At 43.2% G+C, this 19,979-nt stretch overlaps 1 protein-coding gene and 1 non-coding gene across 2 annotated transcripts in view; one reads left to right on the forward strand and one right to left on the reverse strand.

The window, feature by feature from the left end:
* The window catches only part of LOC109414681 (uncharacterized), a 52,009-nt gene extending 35,126 nt beyond the window's left edge, over positions 1-16,883 (forward strand). The window contains exon 2 of the transcript XR_003892298.2: positions 16,583-16,883. This is a non-coding gene — a transcript (uncharacterized LOC109414681). The remainder of the gene's footprint in view (positions 1-16,582) is intronic.
* The window catches only part of LOC109414682 (mitochondrial ornithine transporter 1), a 16,059-nt gene continuing 12,801 nt past the window's right edge, over positions 16,722-19,979 (reverse strand). The window contains exon 2 of the mRNA XM_019688513.3: positions 16,722-17,725. Within this exon, the coding sequence (XP_019544058.3) occupies positions 16,875-17,725 (851 nt within the window). The 3' untranslated portion in view covers positions 16,722-16,874. The remainder of the gene's footprint in view (positions 17,726-19,979) is intronic.

Below are 19,979 nucleotides of genomic sequence, written 5' to 3' on the forward strand. Positions count from 1 at the left end.
GCATTTTTAATTATTTATTCAGTTTTAGATTTTTTCCGTGCTTTGTTTTGTTGATGTTTGTGACTTTTCTGATGCAAAGGAAAGGAAAGAAAAACATCAATTTAAAGTCAATAAAATGTTTAAACAAGTAGTAAACCAGATCTCTTAAGGAACTGCAGATCCAAGAGATATGGCGGGCTAACCACTAAGCATTGGCGTAAGCGGTCTAAAGGTCATACAGCAGCTTTTTCGTGTCAATAGGCTCAGTAGGAATTTTTCGAAGCTCTCAGGCATTATAAATAGTAAGCACTGAAATAAGCCGTATATTAGTATATGACGCTACCCAAGTAACCAAAAGTTCAGATAAAAGGGTACTTTATAAGCTAAGCAGCTTGTTCGAGGTTGCTCATTAGCCTTCTAAGCAGCTTCATATTTAAGTAATTTTGGAACTTGAAAGTTCACATAAGCACGCTGGATAGCCTTCTAAGCAGCTTCTGACAGAATTTTGACAAAATTCATGCAGAAACAAAAATGTGTTGTTCAGAATCACAACCCTGTTGGTCGGTTTGTGATTCACGTCAGGAAATTGCATCTGATAATTATATTTTCACACATGTCGCTGCTAGTGCTATGTAGATTTGAACTGGATCCTCCTGCGTGATAGCCTGCCGACTTACCGCTGCGCTGCTGAAGACACTTGACAAAGTCTAGCTAACTTCACTACTGTACAAATGTGCAAAACTAGCTGCCGACAGAAAATCGATTCAAGTCAGACTTTGCCTGCTGTCAACTCAATCGCAGCTGTAGTGCTGTGGTAGAGCATAGGGTTCTCACGCAGCGACTATCGGTTCGAACCCGATGGGCGGCAATTGTTTTTTGCTCAACCCTAGTATTCAGTGATTTGATAAATTCATATTTGTCTTTTATACGTGTTTGCTTTAACAGTTGTTTTCTGTAAAAGAAATAAATTTAATCTTCATTGAAACACAATGCTACTGAACTGAACTTCTATGAACTCGAAAGTTCCGACAAAGTTCCGAGTAGCATCTTAAGCAGCTTTAAAGTTCCGCGAAGTTCAAATGAAGTTCCGAATGGAACTTTCTGGCTGCTTAAGAGGCTAACAATGAGCCTTGCCGGAACTTGTGACTGAAGTTCCAGCAAGGCTCATCGTTAGCCTCTTAAGCAGCCAGAAAGTTACATTTGGAACTTTATCTGAACTTCACGGAACTTGAAAGGGCATTTTGTCATGGAAAGCGGAACTTTTGGTTACCTGGGTATGCTATACTGCCGTGAAACGCATATCTGTCCCATTTGCATAGGAAATCCAGCAAAGATGGGACTGATATGCGATTCACGGCAGTATAGTGCTTGTAAACCCAGTGTCTATCAGCCGAATAAGAAGCCTGACAGTGCTGTTAAAAGGCATGGCGTGCACGATGTTTATATCAATCAAAGCTGATTTCAAGCAAAACAAAACTGAACCGAAGCAAAACAATAAAATCTCCTCGGAAATTTCGTACAATCGATAGGGCGGTGGAAGCTTGTCGTCGGACACTTCAAGCATTAAATTGAAACAGAAAATGTATAGCTGCTTCCTGGATTATGATATAAATGCATCGGATGTTTACCTGTGGAGTTTTTCCTACAGACGAACACCAAAACCGCAGACAGACGTTCAAGTTTGACTCAGCAGCTTGTGTAAAAAACATGGCCGCCACAAATCGCCAAGTGGCAATCAGCGAACAGATGGCGTTAGCGACGTTCATATTCAATCGCTGCCTCACATGTGCGTTGCACCAACAACTGTCACCACGGTCGTCTTCCAGCCGGATGGCGGGAAAAGACCGCACGTGTTGCACGCTAATAATGTTTCCACATAATTTGTGCAGAGTAAATGACTTTTATTTAATGTCTAAAATCTTTTGCACAAATTAGCACAGGACTCTTGTAAAATATTTTACACATTATTACTTTTATTTTAAATAGATTTGCTTGAATAAAACTGCATTTGGATGAACTTCACTTGCATTGGGAAATCTTTGTGAATGTGACGCACATGTAGGAATGATTTTGACAGTGTTTGTTTTGATTTTATTTTTCGGTGGGTGGTGAATTGGGTGGTAAGTAAACGGCTGGAAGCACGTGGTTTCTCAAACTGTCAACTGCACGCGACTGCACTGTGGCAATCGGTTGCCTAGGTGTCGCTAGTGAAAATTTACATAGAAAATTTGAACAAATTTGTTCGAGCTAGAACGTCTGTCTGCGCCAAAACTAATCGATGGGCCCCATTTTGATTCCTTTTGTTACGGAACCTCGTCAACCTCCCAAACTTCCCTAGCTGCATCTCCTGCAGATCTCGCTCCACCCTCCATAAAACCATTTTATACATTTCCAATGCGGCAACATTGTGCCCGATTTCAGATCCGAGCATCGGATCATGCGAACGATTCGGATCGGAACATCAATGCTGTCCCAACTTGTTGCCTTCTTTTCCTTAAATACGGTGCTGAGCAAACCGATCTCTTGGCGCAACGATGGAGCAGATGGGAAACGTGGCGACATCCACTTAAGACTAACAACCCCGAGGACATCAGATCAAATCTGGATCAGGCCGTAAAAATCGAAGAAAAGTAGACTTCGATGGAAAACATCCGGAGAAAAAAATAAAGAAAGTAAATAACTTTTTTTATTCTTTTTTCTTGACCCATTTTTGACAAGTCTTTCACCAGAGACTCGGTACGCAGAATGAAGCTGGCCGTATATCAGCCGAATATTTCGCCAAAATTGGCTTTTAAGCAGATCTATTATAGGATGTAGTTCTAATGAGGTCTGTTAACATTGCTTTTCATGTGGATATAGAACCAACTTGGTGCCAATTTTTACGGCTTAGTGATTACTTGGGGCAGTTTGACCTCTTTTTTTTTCTGAAATGCTTAGAACGCATTGTGGATCATCACATTCGTGATGTTCATCTGGCCAACGTGTCTCTTCATGTGAACCAACATGCCTACCAATCTGGTAAGTTCACTGTGACTATTTTACACAAGGTTGTTTACGATATCTAGAAAGCATTCGCTCAAAAGCAATCTTGTTTGGGTGTTTTCTTAGATATCGAGGGTGCCTTTGACAATGTGCCTTTCGATGCCATATTGGAAGCCGCACGGAGTCATGGTATATCTCCAATGATTTCCATTTGGATTCATCAAATGCTCAAAAACCGATATCTCTTCTCGACATTGCGTCTAGCAGGGATTAGGAAATTGAGTGTTTGTGGATGCCCCCAAGGGGGAGTCTTTTCCCCGCTTTCATGGAATCTTGTAACAGATACGCTATTGAGGCAACTCAATAATAGCGGTTTTCCTACTTATGGTTTTGCCAACGACTACCACCTAGCATTGTTAGTTGGTATGTGTATCACCACCCTTTTCGACCTGATGCAAAGCGCCCTTCAGGTAGTTGAGGGTTGGTGTCGCCAATATGGCCTTTCGGTTGATCCGAGTAAAACATCTATTGTTCTTTTTATGGAAAGGCGAAACCGTAATGGCGTTCGACCTTTGCGTCTCTTTGATTCTGAAATCGATGTGACTGAACAGGTAAAGTACGTTGGAGTCATTCTTGATTCCAAGCTTTCCTGGACACCTCAAATTGAGTTCAGAATCAAGAAAGCTTGTTGGCCTTCGGGCAATGCCGGCGTACTTTTGGTACAACTTGGGGTCTAAAACCCAAGTACAGTAGACGTTCGATAAGTGCAACACGTTTCAGTTACCGAATGAAATTCGCTAACTGCAACGATTGACAGCCGTCAAACAGTTGTCAATTGCTATTGGACGCAGCCAGAATGCACTCAAAAACATCGCAATGCAGCTGTAGTGCATCCAAAAAACATCGCAAATCTGTTGACGTTTTGTTTTTGACAGATAGCGGTGCGATAACTGCAAAATTGTTGCACTTAGCGGACTTGCAGTTAAAAAACATTGCAGTTAAACCATTTGCACCGAGCGAACGTCTACTGTATATCAAATGGATTTACACAACTGTGGTTCGGCCAATACAGTAGACGTTCGCTCGGTGCAAACGGTTTAACTGCAATGCTTTTTAACTGCAAGTCCGCTAAGTGCAACAATTTTGCAGTTATCGCACCGCTATCTGTCAAAAACAAAACGTCAACAGAGTTGCGATGTTTTTCGGATGCATTACAGCTGCATTGCGATGTTTTTAAATGCATTTTGGCTGCGTCCAACAGAGATTGACAACTGTTTGACGGCTGTCAGTCGTTGCAGTTAGCGAATTTCATTCGGTAACTGAAACGTAAACATGTTGCACTTATCGAACGTCTACTGTATTGGCTTATGGATGTCTTGTGTGGTGGCAAAAGGGTGAAGTGAGAACGGCCCAATCAAAATTAGGCCATCTCCAAAGGATGTGCTTAATGGCGATGTCTGGAGCGTTCTCTTCAACTCCTACGGCAGCGCTAGAAGTTCTCTTTGACGTTGCCCCACTACACATTCATCTCAAACAAGAAGCCCTTTCTTGCACTTACCGGTTACGGGTACTCGGTCTACTAGAGGAAACTCCTGTGAACCGCACATCAACACACACCTCGTTGTTTTCACTTTTGGTGAATTGGGACAGAATTGTCCTTGCTTCAAGTGATCTTACAAATGCTTGTAATTTCCCATATAGGACATTTTCCACGAAATTCCCTTCCCGGGAAGAGTGGACATCTGGTTATCTGGAAAGAAGTATTTCAGACGGCATCGTATGTTACATGGCTCCCTTCTCGAAGGTCGAGCAGGTGCTGGTGTTTATTCTCGTGAGCTAAGGCTGTATCAGTCTTACTCACTTGGTAGACACTGCACCGTTTTTCAGGCCGAAATCTTTGCTCTTATGTGCGGAGTGCAATCAGCACTTCAGCAGCACGTAATGGGCAAAGTACAGTGGACGTTCGCTCGGTGCAAATGGTCTAACTGCAATGCCTTTTAACTGCAAGTCCGCTAACTGCAACAATTTTGCAGTTATCGCACCGCTATATGTCAAATACAAAACGTCAACAGAGTTGCGATGTTTTTCGGATGCACTACTGCTGCACTGCGATGTTTTTGAGTGCATTCTGGCTGTGTACAACAGCAATTGACAACTATTTGACGGCTGTCAGTCGTTGCAGTTAGCGAATTTCATTCGGTAACTGAAACGTAAACATGTTGCACTTATCGAACGTCTACTGTAATATACTTCTGTTCAGATAGCCAGGTTGCTATTAAGGACATAGTTGCAGGGGTTTCAAAATGGCAGCGAGTATGGCAGCCAGTCTCCCCCTTACACCTCACTCCCCTCACCACAGTCCTCGAATAGCGTGGAGGGTGGTGAACAAATTCTCCAATTTTTTCTTGCTTACCTTGTAGAAATGCACTCAGGTTGCTACTTGTGGTGAAAAACTATATTTCTCATCCGTCGAGAAGCACTACTGTTAATTTTTCACTTTATTTCCACAATTTCGTGCTAAAAAGAAGCACTCACTGCACTTTTTATCTTCGGCAAGTACGTCGCCAGTTTTTTTAAGTCACTTTTTATTAATCGTCCATACAACATAGCACTGAGATAAGTTGATCAAATGTTCAAAACTATATTTACTTTCGCCTAATCAGCCGTTTATCGCGAAAAACCGACGTGTTTTCCACTTTTTTGGTCGAAAATTCGAATCAATTTTAATCGCGGTTCGTCAGAACGGAAAAACGTACCGTGAAACTGGGTGATGTTGTTCAACGCAAGGTTAAATTGATCCAACCACTGTACGCGTTTATCGCGGAACAAGGCTGTATTTTTGCCAAACATTGTAACTATTTTAAAGAACGTACTGCCAATATGATTACACTAAGTAACAGAACAATCGGTCGCTGTTTATGAGTTAAAATTGCACACATTAATATTACCCCTGATATTACCCCATTATACGGTAGTTTTCTACAGCCAGAGAGAGGAAGTGCGAGAGTAGAGAGGAGAGAGCTGTCAAAAAAACGTAAATAAAGCGGCGCACAATGGGAATAATTTTAACAATATTGGGCAAATCATGAATTCAAATGATTTCGAAAATGTTTTATAAGAACAAATTGTGTCGGTAAGCAGATTCAATAAGTCTCGTGGGTGCAAAAATGCTAAGGTATGTCTGCTTTTTAAAATGGCTCATTTTTGCAGATTTGTTTATGCTTGTTTGACCAAGTTACACCTCACTGTGCGCCGTCCGATTTGGTTGTTTTGAGAGGGTGGTTGAGAGGGTGATTAGAGCGGGAGCCAAGCTTATTGTTGTGATCTCAAGCAACCTTCACCTTAAAGCACTTGCTTCGGCCAACTCCAGGTCGAAGATAGTTATCGCTTGTCGAACTCAAATCGAGGAGCTGAATTCAACAAACGCTGTTCACCTTCTATGGGTACCTGGTCATTCTTCCATCGCTGGAAATGAATTGGCTGATGAGTTAGCTCGCTCTGGAGCATCACATGACTTCATTGGCCCTGAGCCAGCTATTCCGATATCGAAGTGTTGGATTAAGCTTCAGATTCACACCTGGGCTGTCACTCAACACAGACAATATTGGAATAGTTTGGAGTCATGTCGTCAAACCAAATTGTATAGTGCTGAGCCATCTCTACGGGTGGCGAAGTATCTAACTAATCTGTCTAAGCAGAATTGCAGCATGCTGGTCAAAGCATTGACTGGCCACTGCCGATTCAGCTATCACATGGCGAATATTCAGCAAGCTGATTCATTTGCCTGTGATAGCTGTGAATCCGATTATGGAACTTCGTATCATTTGATATGTAGCTGTCCAGTTTTCGCGCAAATGCGTTTCCGAGTATTCGGTAAACACTTATTAAGTGAAACAGACTTCAGAAACCTGAATCTTCAGGATATTCTGTTGTTCTTAACCCGCTGTGGTACCCGAATAAAAAATACAGTAGAAAAACCGAACGTTGTGTTGTAACAGTACTATTTAGAACCATATTTTTACAATAGACAACACTGTAAAAATAAAAAATACAAAAACAATAAGATGTAATGTAGATACCATACCGTGAATTGTAAATAAGATTTTTACAATATACTATACGGGTTGTTAAGTATCGTAACAATATAAAAAATATTTTTCTCGATATATATTTTTTTGCAAAACCATACTGTTCGCATCTCAAACTACGTTTTTGCAGCAGTGCTTGATATTGCAGCTCAAAACTGTATAAAAATATATTTAAGCTCAAACGCAACATTTTGTTTTACCTTATACAAACATGAATAGTTTTGTCTCCTCACGCTACCACTGTCCCACAACTATTCTGCTGCGCTCAAATTCTGCAACTAATTAATAACATTTTACATCTTTCTTATGCTAACTCAATTTCAATTTAACTTCGACACTTCAATCTAGCTTTCACTCTATCTCGAACTCAATTTCCAACTCAAAAACTTAATCTTTTTAACAATTTCACCTCGAATTTCACTTTCCTGCATTAACGACTCCAAATCTTTTTCACTCTGTCATCTTTGTTTTTCTTTTCACCAATCTGACGTTTCAAAGCAGTCTGACGTTTTAACCCAGTTTGACATTAGTCTGAAAAGGGCCTATCCCTCTCAATGCACACCTGGCAGTGATGCCAGGTGCCGCAACAGCCCCTCCCGTAACTCTGGCACAGGGTCCTTTAAACCAAGCCAGGTGTTTCGTCACTTATCTCAGGCACCGCAATCTTCGCTACTGCTCGCCTATACCGCTTTCCACCAGCTCGAATCACAACTTGCCTGACTCTTCCATCAGCTCCCTTGATGATTTCATCGACGACGCCTCGGATCCAACTTTTCCGGTTTTCTTCATCCGCCATATACACCAGAGTACCAACCTTGATAGGGCCTTGATCTTCTTGCCATTTGGACCTCAAATTTATTGTTGGCAAATACTCTTTTATCCACCGATTCCATAGTTTATCGGTAAGCACTTTTGACCGCTCGTACTGATCCCGTAACCCTTTCGCTTCATTGCCGGATGGCAACCCCATTTCTCTACCACACGATGGATATCCGAGAAGGAAGTGGTTTGGAGTCAGGGCTTCTGGCTCCATATTGTCTTTGGACACAAATGTCAAGGGTCTTGAATTGATCATCCTCTCCGCCTCAGCCAATACTGTCTCCAATACTTCATCCGAAAGTGATCTTCCATCGTCAAGCTCTGCTAACAACACCGCTTTTACCGACCGGACTAACCGCTCCCATATTCCTCCCATGTGAGGAGCTGCTGGTGGATTGAAATTCCACCTAGTTCTCGAACTTGTCAAATTTTCACTGCATTCTTCATTGATAGCCTTGATAATCTCCTTGCTAGCTCCTACAAAGTTGGTGCCATTATCCGAGAAAAACTCAATTGGAAATCCTCTTCGACACACGAATCGTCGGATCGCCATTAAGCAAGATGCTGTTGAAAGGCTTCTGGCGACCTCCAGATGTATCGCTCTTGTCGTGAGGCAAGTAAACAGTGATACCCATCGTTTTTCACTTCGCCGGCCGATGACGACCGAAATAGGACCGAAGAAATCTACACCTGTGTATGTAAAAGGACGAAGGAACGGAATTGCTCGTTGCACTGGGAGAGGTGCCATCCTTGGCACGGTTGGTTTGCATTTATACACCTTACACCATACACAGTTGCGCATTACTCTCGAAACCTCAGCCCGTATTTTCGGAATGCAAAATCTCTGCATCAATTCATTTACGACAGCTTCCCGATGCCCATGACCAAGTCGTCCGTGATAGTGCTCGATTAGCCGCGTCGTGATCATATGTCCTTTAGGAAGAATTATGGGGAATCGCATTTCGAACGGCAGGAACTCAGCCTGTGCTGTTCGACCTTCCACACGCACTACATCATTTTCATCCAGAATTGGTGACAATTTGTACAACGGACTTCTCTTCTCAATCTTCTCCTTGCATTCGCCCTTGTTGTCTCGCATAATCCGCAGAATACGAACTTCATCTTCAAACGCTTCCATCTGCACCTGTTGCCACAGCACTTCTTCCGCTCGTTGGAACTCGTCTCTTTGCAGACACACCCGCACTGCATGTACTTTCCTTGTATACTTCATCCTCGGAAGAGAACGAAGTGTTTCGATGGCCAAGCCTTTAGCCTTTCTTCGAAGATTCGAAATAAACCTGATCACGCAGGCTACACATCTCACTAATACATTCCATTTCGAAATACGGGATGGATCAATTAGTTGAAATACAGCTTCAGTTTTATGGAACAAACATGTTGCTCGAAGTTCTTCTGGATCATTTGGTTCTACACTATTGTCAACTGGCCACTCGCTCTCGGGTAAGTGTAAAAACGCTGGTCCTTTCAACCATGCACCATCCGCTTCTAACGACGATCCTCTTGACCACTTCGTAAGATGATCCGCAACGTTGAGCTTCGTGGAGATCCACCTCCAATCCGACGTCTTTGTTCGCGACAAAATATCGCCGATCCTGAACGCCACAAATTGACGATATTTTCGGGCATCCGACTTAATCCACGATTGTACAGTCCTTGAATCAGTCCAGAAGTACACTTTCTTGATTTCGAAGTTATGACTCTCCAAAATTGTATCCTTTAGTCGAGCGCCCAACACGGCTGCCATCAACTCTAATCGAGGAATAGAATGTGGTTTTATGGGGGCAACTTTAGAACGTGCTTGAACTAAGGCGCAACAAGGATCTCTACCGGTAAGAATTCGGAAGTAGCCGACTGCTCCGTACGCATTCTCACTAGCGTCTACGAAAATGTGTAGTTGCAACGAACCATAATTGAGTGCTATGGCGTCGCTGAAATAGTATCGGGGAATCTCTACCATTTCAACATCTGTCAAGCACGCCGTCCACCGACTCCACTTTACCAACGCTTCGTCGTCGATTTCCTCATCCCAGTCGCAACCACTTCGCCAAAGATCCTGCACAATGATACGACCGTGGATCGTAAATACCGCCAGCAGTCCAAGAGGATCGAAAAAGCTCATGACACAGCTCAATACGATCCGTTTCGTTGGTCGATGTCCGCCCGTTAAATACGGTTGTAGCTCGTTTTTCACTTTGGTGGAAAATGTGAACACGTCCTGCTTCGTATTCCATACAATCCCCAGCACACGCTCGTATTCCGTTTCTTTGTCTCGATGAAAGTGAATCTCCTGATTATCTTGTCGTTCTCCAAGTTGCATCAGTCTCTCTCTCTTCTTGGCGTAACGTCCTCACTGGGACAAAGCCTGCTTCTCAGCTTAGTGTTCAATGAGCACTTCCACAGTTTTTAACTGAGAGCTTCCTCTGCCAATGACCATTTTGCATGCGTATATCGTGTGGCAGGCACGAAGATACTTTATGCCCAAGGAAGTCAAGGAAATTTCCTTTACGGAAAGATCCTGGACCGACCGGGAATCGAACCCGTCACCCTCAGCATGGTCATGCTGAATACCCGTGCGTTTACCGCCTCGGCTATATGGGCCCTGCATCAGTACCTCTTCTGAATTGGAAACCCAGTTTCGGATTTGGAAACCACCACGAGCATGAATGTCTCGTACTTCTTTTGCACGGCATATTGCCTCCTCTGTGGAATCAACGCTATCGAAGTAATCGTCCACATAATGCTTCTTCTCTATTGCGCTGGCTGCCTCTGGATAACTTTCGGAAAACTCACTTGCATTCTTATTCATAACATAAAGTGCTTGACTAGGCGAACACGTCGCTCCAAAAATAGCGCAGTCCATCACGTACACTTCTCCGCCAAATAAAAACCGTTGCGCTTGACGATCCTCTGGGCGAATGCGTATTTGGTGGAACATCTCACGAATGTCACCTCCAAAACCAATTCTTCGTTCTCGAAACTGACTTATGACTGACGGCAGGGAGACTAGTAAATCTGGACCCTTCAACAATGTCGCATTGAGAGAAACACCGTTGACTGTAGCTGCGGCATCCCAAACTAGTCGAACTTTTCCTGGTTTCCTTGGATTCAGCACAATGTTCAACGGCAAATACCACACCTTGTGTCGCTCTGCTGACCGGAGTTCCTGTGGTGTAGCTTTGTGACAATACCCCTTTTCTATGTAGTCACTCATCTGTTTGTGAACGTTCTGCTGTAACTCTTGATTTTTAGCTAAACGTTTCTCGAGGCTCTTCATTCGCTTCTGTGCCATAGAAAAACTGTCTGGAAACAGAGTGTGTTCTTCTTTCCACAGTAATCCACATTGGAATCGATCACCGACTCGAACTGTTGTTTTCTCCAAGATCTCTCTGGCTCTGCGGTCGTCCCTTGACTCTGGTACCAAGTCCACCAAAACAGCCGAGTCTTCCAATACGTAATGCGACTTTAGAAGACGATACAAGTCTTCGTTGGACACACTAGTACATGTGTGATGACCGACAAAGGTTGACTCAGAAGATATTTTTTCTTGTGGGCCGTACACCGTCCATCCCAGCATTGATCTCACAGCTATAGGCTCACCCGGGTTCCCAATTCGAGACTCTAGAGGGGCAAATAGATGTAGGTGTTTAAGCCCAATCAAAATGCGTGGTGTTTCCATCGGGTAGTCAGCCACCTGGAGGCCTTGTAGATGTTCATAACCTTCAGCAAATTCAGCAAAACGCATAGTCTGTTTCGGCAACCCCAATTCTCTCACCGTGTGAGCTCCCCGCAATGCGCTTTTCTGGGTTGACCCCACACCGACAAATTCACTATCTTTGAATCTCTTTCCAGTCTTGTCATCCCAGCAGTCCACGATACGCGTAATGGCTGTACAACTCCACCGCAACCCAACTCCTCTGCTACCGAAGCTTCGATAAGTGTGTACGATGAACCTTCGTCCAACAACGCTAGTATGCTCAGTGTCTTGGAACCGTTGTACACCGTCACTGGAACAACACGGAAGATCACCGACGAAGGATGAATGCTGTTATGCATATTACAGGTAGAGTGCACGGGGAGTTGATGCAAAAGTGTGTTGTGCAATCCTTGACAATTTGCTACTTTGCAGCGGATGTTGATCTTACATTTCGCATCACCATGTGCATTGAGGCAGCTTCTGCAAAGCTCCCACCTATCTACTGCTTTCAATCGCTGGGCTGGTTCAAGCTTCAAAAAATCCAAGGTTGCGACCATTCATTTGCAAAGATTTACATTCATTTGCTATTATCTCAGTTCAGAAGCATGCTATCGAAAAACAATGTATGGATGAATTTAACCTTGTAATTTTATCTGAAAGTTTGCCGAATAACATTGGGGTCTAAAACGTATACCAAAGTCGTGAGCGACCTGTGAAGGCAACTCTCCACGCGGTGAATGTAAATTACATTCACGCTGTGGAGAGTTGCCTTCACAGCTCGCTCACGACTTTGGTATGCGTGTGCGACCCCAATGTTATTCGGCAAAGTTTCAGATAAAACTACAAGGTTAAATTCATCCATAACTTGTATTTCGATAGCATGCTTCTGAACTGAGATAATAGCAAATGAATGTAAATCTTTGCAAATGAATGGTCGCAACCTTGAAAAAATCGTCACAGTTACGCAATCTGTGATTTGTTTCACCACACATCGCACATGGGATTCGTTTCTGCGGTTCATCTTCTTGTGGAACCTTTTCATCTTCGTTGTGAACGTTCACGTACACTCCATGCTGCTTGGATTTGTTACGCTCTCGGTTACGCTCCGGATTGGGCGCGCGACTGCTACTTGCTTGTCCGTCCACCAAGTTTACTGCCTCTGTTGCCACCGAAACTATCTCGGATAAAAAGTCAGCCATGGTACGTAGTGTTACCTTCTTCCTGCCACTAATTTCATTTCGTTTGAAACGAATCCAGTCCACCTTCGTACTCGCTGGAAGCTTCTTCGCCAATTCACTGATCAATAACGGATTCGTCAGATGGTCTTCCAAGTGGGTTGCTTCCATATGGTCACAAAGCTGTTGAACAAGTCGACCGTATGTGATGAACGTCGCTGGCCTTTCTGCTTTCGGTCCATCGGCTGATCTCACCTTCACTAACAGGGTCTCCAAAATCTGCTCCGGTTGTCCAAACTGCTCACGAAGCTCTTGAATTACCTTCGGCACAAACTGAGGCAGTAAAAGTCGCGATCCTACTGCGTCCAGTGCCGCTCCCTTCAGACATTCCTGCAGTCGAACTAAGTTTTCGAGATTGGAGAAACCGCACGCTTTTGTTGTCGTCTCGTAACTGGAAATAAAGATTGACCACTCTTCCGGATTCCCGGTGAACGTCGGCAGCCGCCTAGCCAGGAACTGTCGCGCCGATAGTTGAGCCTTCGTTGGTACTAGTTCCATTTTCGCACTTGCATCACTTGTATCACCATCACTTTTACTTTCACTTTCACTTTCTGATGTCGCATCGGTATCAACCACTTTTTCGCGAACCGAATTAGCTTTGACTTTCGAAATCTTCGATTTTTCGCCTACTTCTCCCATTCGTACCATTGGAGTGGACGTCTTCTTGCAGAAGCGTATCGAACTTTCCTCGTTCTCCAATTCCGCGCGTTCTGACAGAGCCTTATCTATTCTACGCTGTAACTTCTCCTTTTCTGCCCTTTTCTTTTCATTGAATTCTTCTACTGCAACGGCTTTGGCCTCTAACTCCTGCTTCTCTAACTGCCATAGTGCTTCCCTCTTCTCTATTTCTAACTTTAACCTCATACTTGCCACCCGCTTCTTCTTTTCTATTAAGGCTGACAAACGTTCTCGCTCTAGAGCAATGGACTTTTCCGCTTCAAGCAGCTCTCTTTCCTCCGGGTCATCAGGGGTCCTTCCTCCTTGATCACCAGAACAATCGCTACATACCCAGTCATGGTCTTCCTGTATATCCGACGTCACTCCTTGACAGCCGAAATGATACCACCGTTGGCAGTTATCGCAGAACACCATCTGGCTTTCGTCCTCATCCGGCCGGTTGCACTTTCCGCAATTGTATGCCGTCTCATTCGGGTCGGGAAGGCGAGGGATTGATCCGGTATTCATTTTTGAGAATGTTCGGATCTCAAACTACGTTTTTGCAGCAGTGCTTGGTATTGCAGCTCAAAACTGTAATAAAAATATATTTAAGCTCAAACGCAACATTTTGTTTTACCTTATACAAACATGAATAGTTTTGTCTCCTCACGCTACCACTGTCCCACAACTATTCTGCTGCGCTCAAATTCTGCAACTAATTAATAACATTTTACATCTTTCTTATGCTAACTCAATTTCAATTTAACTTCGACACTTCAATCTAGCTTTCACTCTATCTCGAACTCAATTTCCAACTCAAAAACTTAATCTTTTTAACAATTTCACCTCGAATTTCACTTTCCTGCATTAACGACTCCAAATCTTTTTCACTCTGTCATCTTTGTTTTTCTTTTCACCAATCTGACGTTTCAAAGCAGTCTGACGTTTTAACCCAGTTTGACGTTAGTCTGAAAAGGGCCTATCCCTCTCAATGCACCACTTGTGCAGTGATGCCAGGTGCCGCAACACATACATTTTATTGTTAATGAATTGTTCAAAATACTGATACGTGGGTTTAAATATACCGTACATTGTATGGTACACGAATGGAACAATAAAATGTACCGTAAATAAAATGTTTTTAATTGTAATTTCACTACTGGTTATACATTTAATCAAATGGTTTTGGAATGGTTCTCTTTTGTTATGTTGTATTGTTTTACATTACATAAACCATATATTGTTATATTATCTTGTCATTTTCCTCCTGTTAATGGCACCTTAGGCTTACTAGATTTATTAGAATGCGCTTTGGGAATTCTCCAGAGCGTTTTCGATAACCCTTCATATATAGGATCGCCCACGTCTAAGTCTGAGTAGTCTCTGATTGCATTAACAGTTGAAGCTTAGGCTCCCATGCCCCACCAGCCAGATAACCGTGTTTTGCAAACTAAGCATTATTTGTGGCAACACTTTGAGCGGCATGATGGAACTATGCCGAGCGCGCTAAGTGTTATTAGACCACTAATGTAGTTGCATGAAGTGGGTGACGAGGTACATAAGTATCATTACAGCGTGCTTAACAGTTATTGCAATATTGAGGCTCCAGTGAAGTTTGAAATACATAACAACTCATGAGAAAACTGTCAAGTTCGATTCAAATATAAGTTAGGTTAAAAAGCGAACCCGCAGACGAACCTATATTAGAAGTTATTTCAGTGTCCAGTCCAGTCCATATGTTAAAGATCAAGTTAAAGATGGCTCTACGTCAAAGAGTTTGTCAATCGCATTTGATTCGATTGTGGTCGAAGGCAAGTTCACATGAGAGAAGAGGAGAAAATTGTGTGTAAGAGATGTGTTTCAGTTGCGGGTATATGACAGAATATGTCTTCGAAAAATGAATTCGAACATTGTCTGTGTTTGTTTTTAATGTTGATGATGGTCAAGAAAAAAGACGAATCAGAAAGTGAAAGTTGACTGGACGTATTTTACTTTACTCTGTTTCCACGATAATTCCAACAAAAACTCCCCTAAATGCAAATACCTAGGCAAATACCGAAAGAATAGTGTTGAACTCATCCACTGATTTACGGTAATCTGACCTGAATCTTTCCGGGTTGGCCTACATTCGTATTTCTCTCATCGCACTCTACACACGGGCTACCGCCATAGCTCTTGGACCCCTGCTTGGACCTACAGTTCTTAGGACATCTGGTTTACCACTGATTTAAACATGTTATTGACTTTAAATTGATGTTTCAACTTATTCACTTTTTTCCCTTTCCTTTGCATCAAAAAAGTCACAAACATCAACAAAACAAAGCACGGAAAAAATCTTAGACTGAATAAATAATTAAAAATTCATGGAAAATTAATGTTTCGGAAAAGTGAATGGTTCAAACGTAAGAAAAACAGTATGATATATTGTTACAAAAAAATCCAATGTAAATGTATAGTATTGCGAACCATTTCATTACAATACACTTTATTGTAGCTGGTACACTGTATGGTGCAGGAATGGTTTTCACCAAACACCCTATGGTAAGTTTTTATCCGGGTAAAGAGCTATAGGCTCTGTTTGGGTGCGCTTATGCGTTAGTGCCCTCTTCCAGGGTACTTTTCCTATTTCCCTATCTGTCCTTATCCCCATCCCTATCCTTATTTCCTTCCTGTTCCCTCAGGTAGATGATGAAATAGGCTATTATTTTGGCGATGTCACAAATGTCCCAAATGGAGGATAACGTGCCTCTGGAGCCGGCCTTCTGATACCTGATACCTATGCTGCTTCGAAATCAAAGAACAGATGATGAGTTTGCTATTTAACCATCTGATCCGTCGTTGATCGGCCCTCATGAAAACTCGCAGACGAAGGGCCGACTCTTCACGACCTCTTGAACAGGTTGAACAGGACACGCGGCAGTATCTTTTATCGATTAAATTTAGAGGGGTAATCCTCTGTAATTAGCACACTCTAGTCTGTGACCTTTCTTGTAAATTGGGCATACAGTAATTGGATAAAGCGACCACAATGAAATTCATCTGAATTTTCCCTCTCCCTCTGAAAGTATTATTTGAGTAATCAATGTTATTCTTTTCGAACATTACAGATACCATGGCACGAGTGGCCGTTAGAATCACTGGAAGCGAAGGAAACGTACCTATTCAACATATTAAACCCGCTGCTGGAGAAGCGGTAGACGTTTCAGGTAGGCGTCTTCAAATTATTCGTGTTATCAAATCTCCAGGTTTTATGCATATTTACACAAAAAGATCGTGATTCTTTATTGCTTACATACGACTCTAACCCGTATAAAGGCCACTTTGGAGAACTAAAACAAAAAAATGCATTACCTAATAAAGTAATCGGAATAAAGTAGATGAAAAAAAAAAAACAACCGCCTAGACGAACAGCTCCGTCATAAGTTTTTTGCTGTACTCGTAGACGACAAAAAGAACCGCCGTGGCCGGGATCGTCCGCACGATCGTCGGCTGAAGTCCGTTGTAGAACGCCATGAGTCCCTCCTTGCGGAAGATCTCCACTCCCACCTGGGTCATGCTGAGCCGTAGACTTTGCACCTGTATCCGGCTCTTGATCACGTCCGCCGGGAAGATGGCCGTCCACAGGGCTACCCCTCCGACCGCTCCGGCCACCATCGTCTTCAGAGGTCCGATGTCGTCCTTGGATTGTCCCGGTTCCGCCATCAGGTCCCTCGATGCCTCGTAGCCTCCGAAGAAGAAGAAATATCCGGGCATTTCGCGGGCGAAGGTCGACGTCAGTCCGCGGAACATGCCCGGGATTCCCTCGGTGCGTAGGATCTGTCGCGTTAGCTTCCACGGTGAGACCTTCGGCACTTTCTCGCCCGGTTTGAGATTGTTTTGCTGCACCTCGCGAAGAGCTTGCAGTTTGCATTTAATCAGTTCCGTTGGGCAGAGCGTGAAGGATGAGAAGAAAGCGGCCAGGAACCCAGCGGTGGCATTGTCCAGGGCCGACAGTTCACTGACGGATGGCTTCCGAGCGACCGCAGCCACCAGATTTTGGCACGCTCCGTAGGCAGCGAATAATACTGAGTTTTCGGCCACGTTGGCCACGATGGCCGGAATGGTGCCGGCGTACAGCCCCCGTACGACGCCGTCCCGCTTGAAGGTCCGCATCGTGCAGTCGAACATGTTTTTGTACAGCGTCGGGAAGGTTTGCATTTTGACCTTGACCGTGTCCATCGGTTGGCTGACGTAGACCAGGGCCACGCCACCTGGAAGGGAGAAAGATGAATAATTATTGAAAGATGGTTAGTAATCGGCGTAAGCGTGACTGAGAATAGAGATGTTCGGTCGGTGAGCTCGTTTCATACAGATTTTATACGTTCTATCCGCTCTATGTACTTATGTACAGAGTATTTATGTTTAGAGTATACACTAAAGTTTTCTTTTTCCACTCATCGGGATTGAGACAAATCCTTTGCAAATGCAAATCGCCTTTTAAAAGGGATGATCTTCATAAAAAAATAAGGAAACCTAATCGTTTCAAGTAGCAAATGAGCGCTACAACAATAGAAATATGAGAGAACAGCTTACGCCGGATAATCTCAACGAAAAGTAAAGGTGTGCTCACTGGCTATCAAGCTGTGAACTGAAAGGACAGATCATAGGATATTCTGGTGACCTGATGCCCTCAAAGAAAATGTTCCTTTTCTAAAATTGCGATACCAAAATATTCGTTCAAGTAGGTATACTGATAACTTTGAAATCACATGTAAATCGACAGACATGGGAACATCAAAATTGACCACGTTTCAGAACGTGGTTCAAAACTTCTAATCGAAAGAACCTAGGGCTAGGATGCATGATGAAATTTGTATTTCATCCATTCTCTGTCGTCGGAATCTATGATTCATAACGACAAAACAAGAGTCAAGGTTACATTTTTTGCTGCTGTTGTTTTGTTTGTTCTCTCAATCAGAATATCCCACACGTGCTAAGAGATGAGCAACGGCGTGTCTTCTGTTATCACCCCCGAAACTCGCGCCAACTGCCGTTATCATCAATAATGTTTACGTTTTCTTCGTTGCTTTTGAAACCATCGTGGTAAAGTCAAAATATTGTGCCTTTCGACTGTTTCCTCGTGATCAACGAGCTTTGCTTCTTTTAACTCATATCCACCCAGTGTTTTATTCATAAGACAGATACCCCGAACTGCAGTATTTTTTAATTACACAATATTTCAGCTATCTTTGACAACAATTATCATTTACACCCGGTAATTCTTCGTGGATTTTTTCTGGGATTCCTATCAGGTTTCTTCTTGTGATTGCTCTCGACAGAATGTAGAAATTTGTCCTGGGGTTTCTACTAGAATTCCTTCATCAGGTATTCCACTCAGAATTCTTCCTGGGATCCTTTCAAGTATTATGCTAAGGACTCTATCAGGAATTCCTTCAGGGATTCTTTCAGGTGTTTCTTCCGATATTTTGAAAGGGACTCCTATCGAGTTATTTTTTTAGGGATTCCCCAAGCTTTCTTCCGGGATTCTTCCAGAGTTTCAACCAGGGATTCGTTCATTAATGTTTTACGATATTCCTTTGAGGTTTTCCTCTCGGGTTTTCTTTAAGCATGTCTCCCTTGATCCTTTCAGGGGTTCCTTTAAGGATTATTCCTGGAATTCTATCAAAGGTTCCTTCAGGTTTTTTTTTTTGCCGGCAAGCAACGAAAAGTCATCAACGAAAAGATTGCGAGCCATCTGGGTACGTGGAACTGCAGATCTCTCAACTTCATCGCGAGCACTCGCATACTCGCCGATATACTGAAGAACCACTGCAGGAGGAATGTTGGACAGGATCTTTGGTGCAAACTTTTAAATAAGTTTCCATTCCAAATTTCTTACAAGAATCATTCACTCGGATTCTTTCGAGGGTTCTTCGCGGGAATTCTTCAGAGACTTCTCCCGGAATTCCTTTCGACAATACTTCACTGATTTCATCCGGGGTTCGTTTCGGATGTTTTCCCGGAACTTGTTACGGTGTTATTTCAGATGTTTCAGGTATTCATTCCTGTGTGGTATTGAATCAGCATTGTTGTTCGACTAGTCTTCCAATGAACGCTGGTAGCACATGGTCTGCCAAATGCACATCAAGCAATCTAGTAGGCGCGCAAACGGTCGTCGCGTCATCACTTCACGAACGTCAAAAGATAAAACTCAAGTTACTTCCTCGGGGCACCCGCTTGTCCACAATAATTCCAAGCTCCACATTTGGCGATCCTGCCAGGAGAATGGCAAATCTTCTGGATGATGGCAAGCGGGAGCAGACCCGGAGCTCATTTGTTTTAGTGCGGGTCAGTTTTTCTGGAGTGTGGTAAAAAGTGAGTGTAAGTGGAAAGTGATCCGGAAGATCGGATGCCTAGAGCAAACGGCCTAGGCAGGGGTGAGTTTAGATAATTGTCTGAATATTGCTCTCCTTGAACGAATGTTTTATTGTTGGTTGAATCATAGAGCTTGCTGACGTTTATTCA

Source organism: Aedes albopictus, chromosome 1, assembly GCF_035046485.1.
Source record: "Aedes albopictus strain Foshan chromosome 1, AalbF5, whole genome shotgun sequence".
NCBI lineage: Eukaryota > Metazoa > Arthropoda > Insecta > Diptera > Culicidae > Aedes > Aedes albopictus.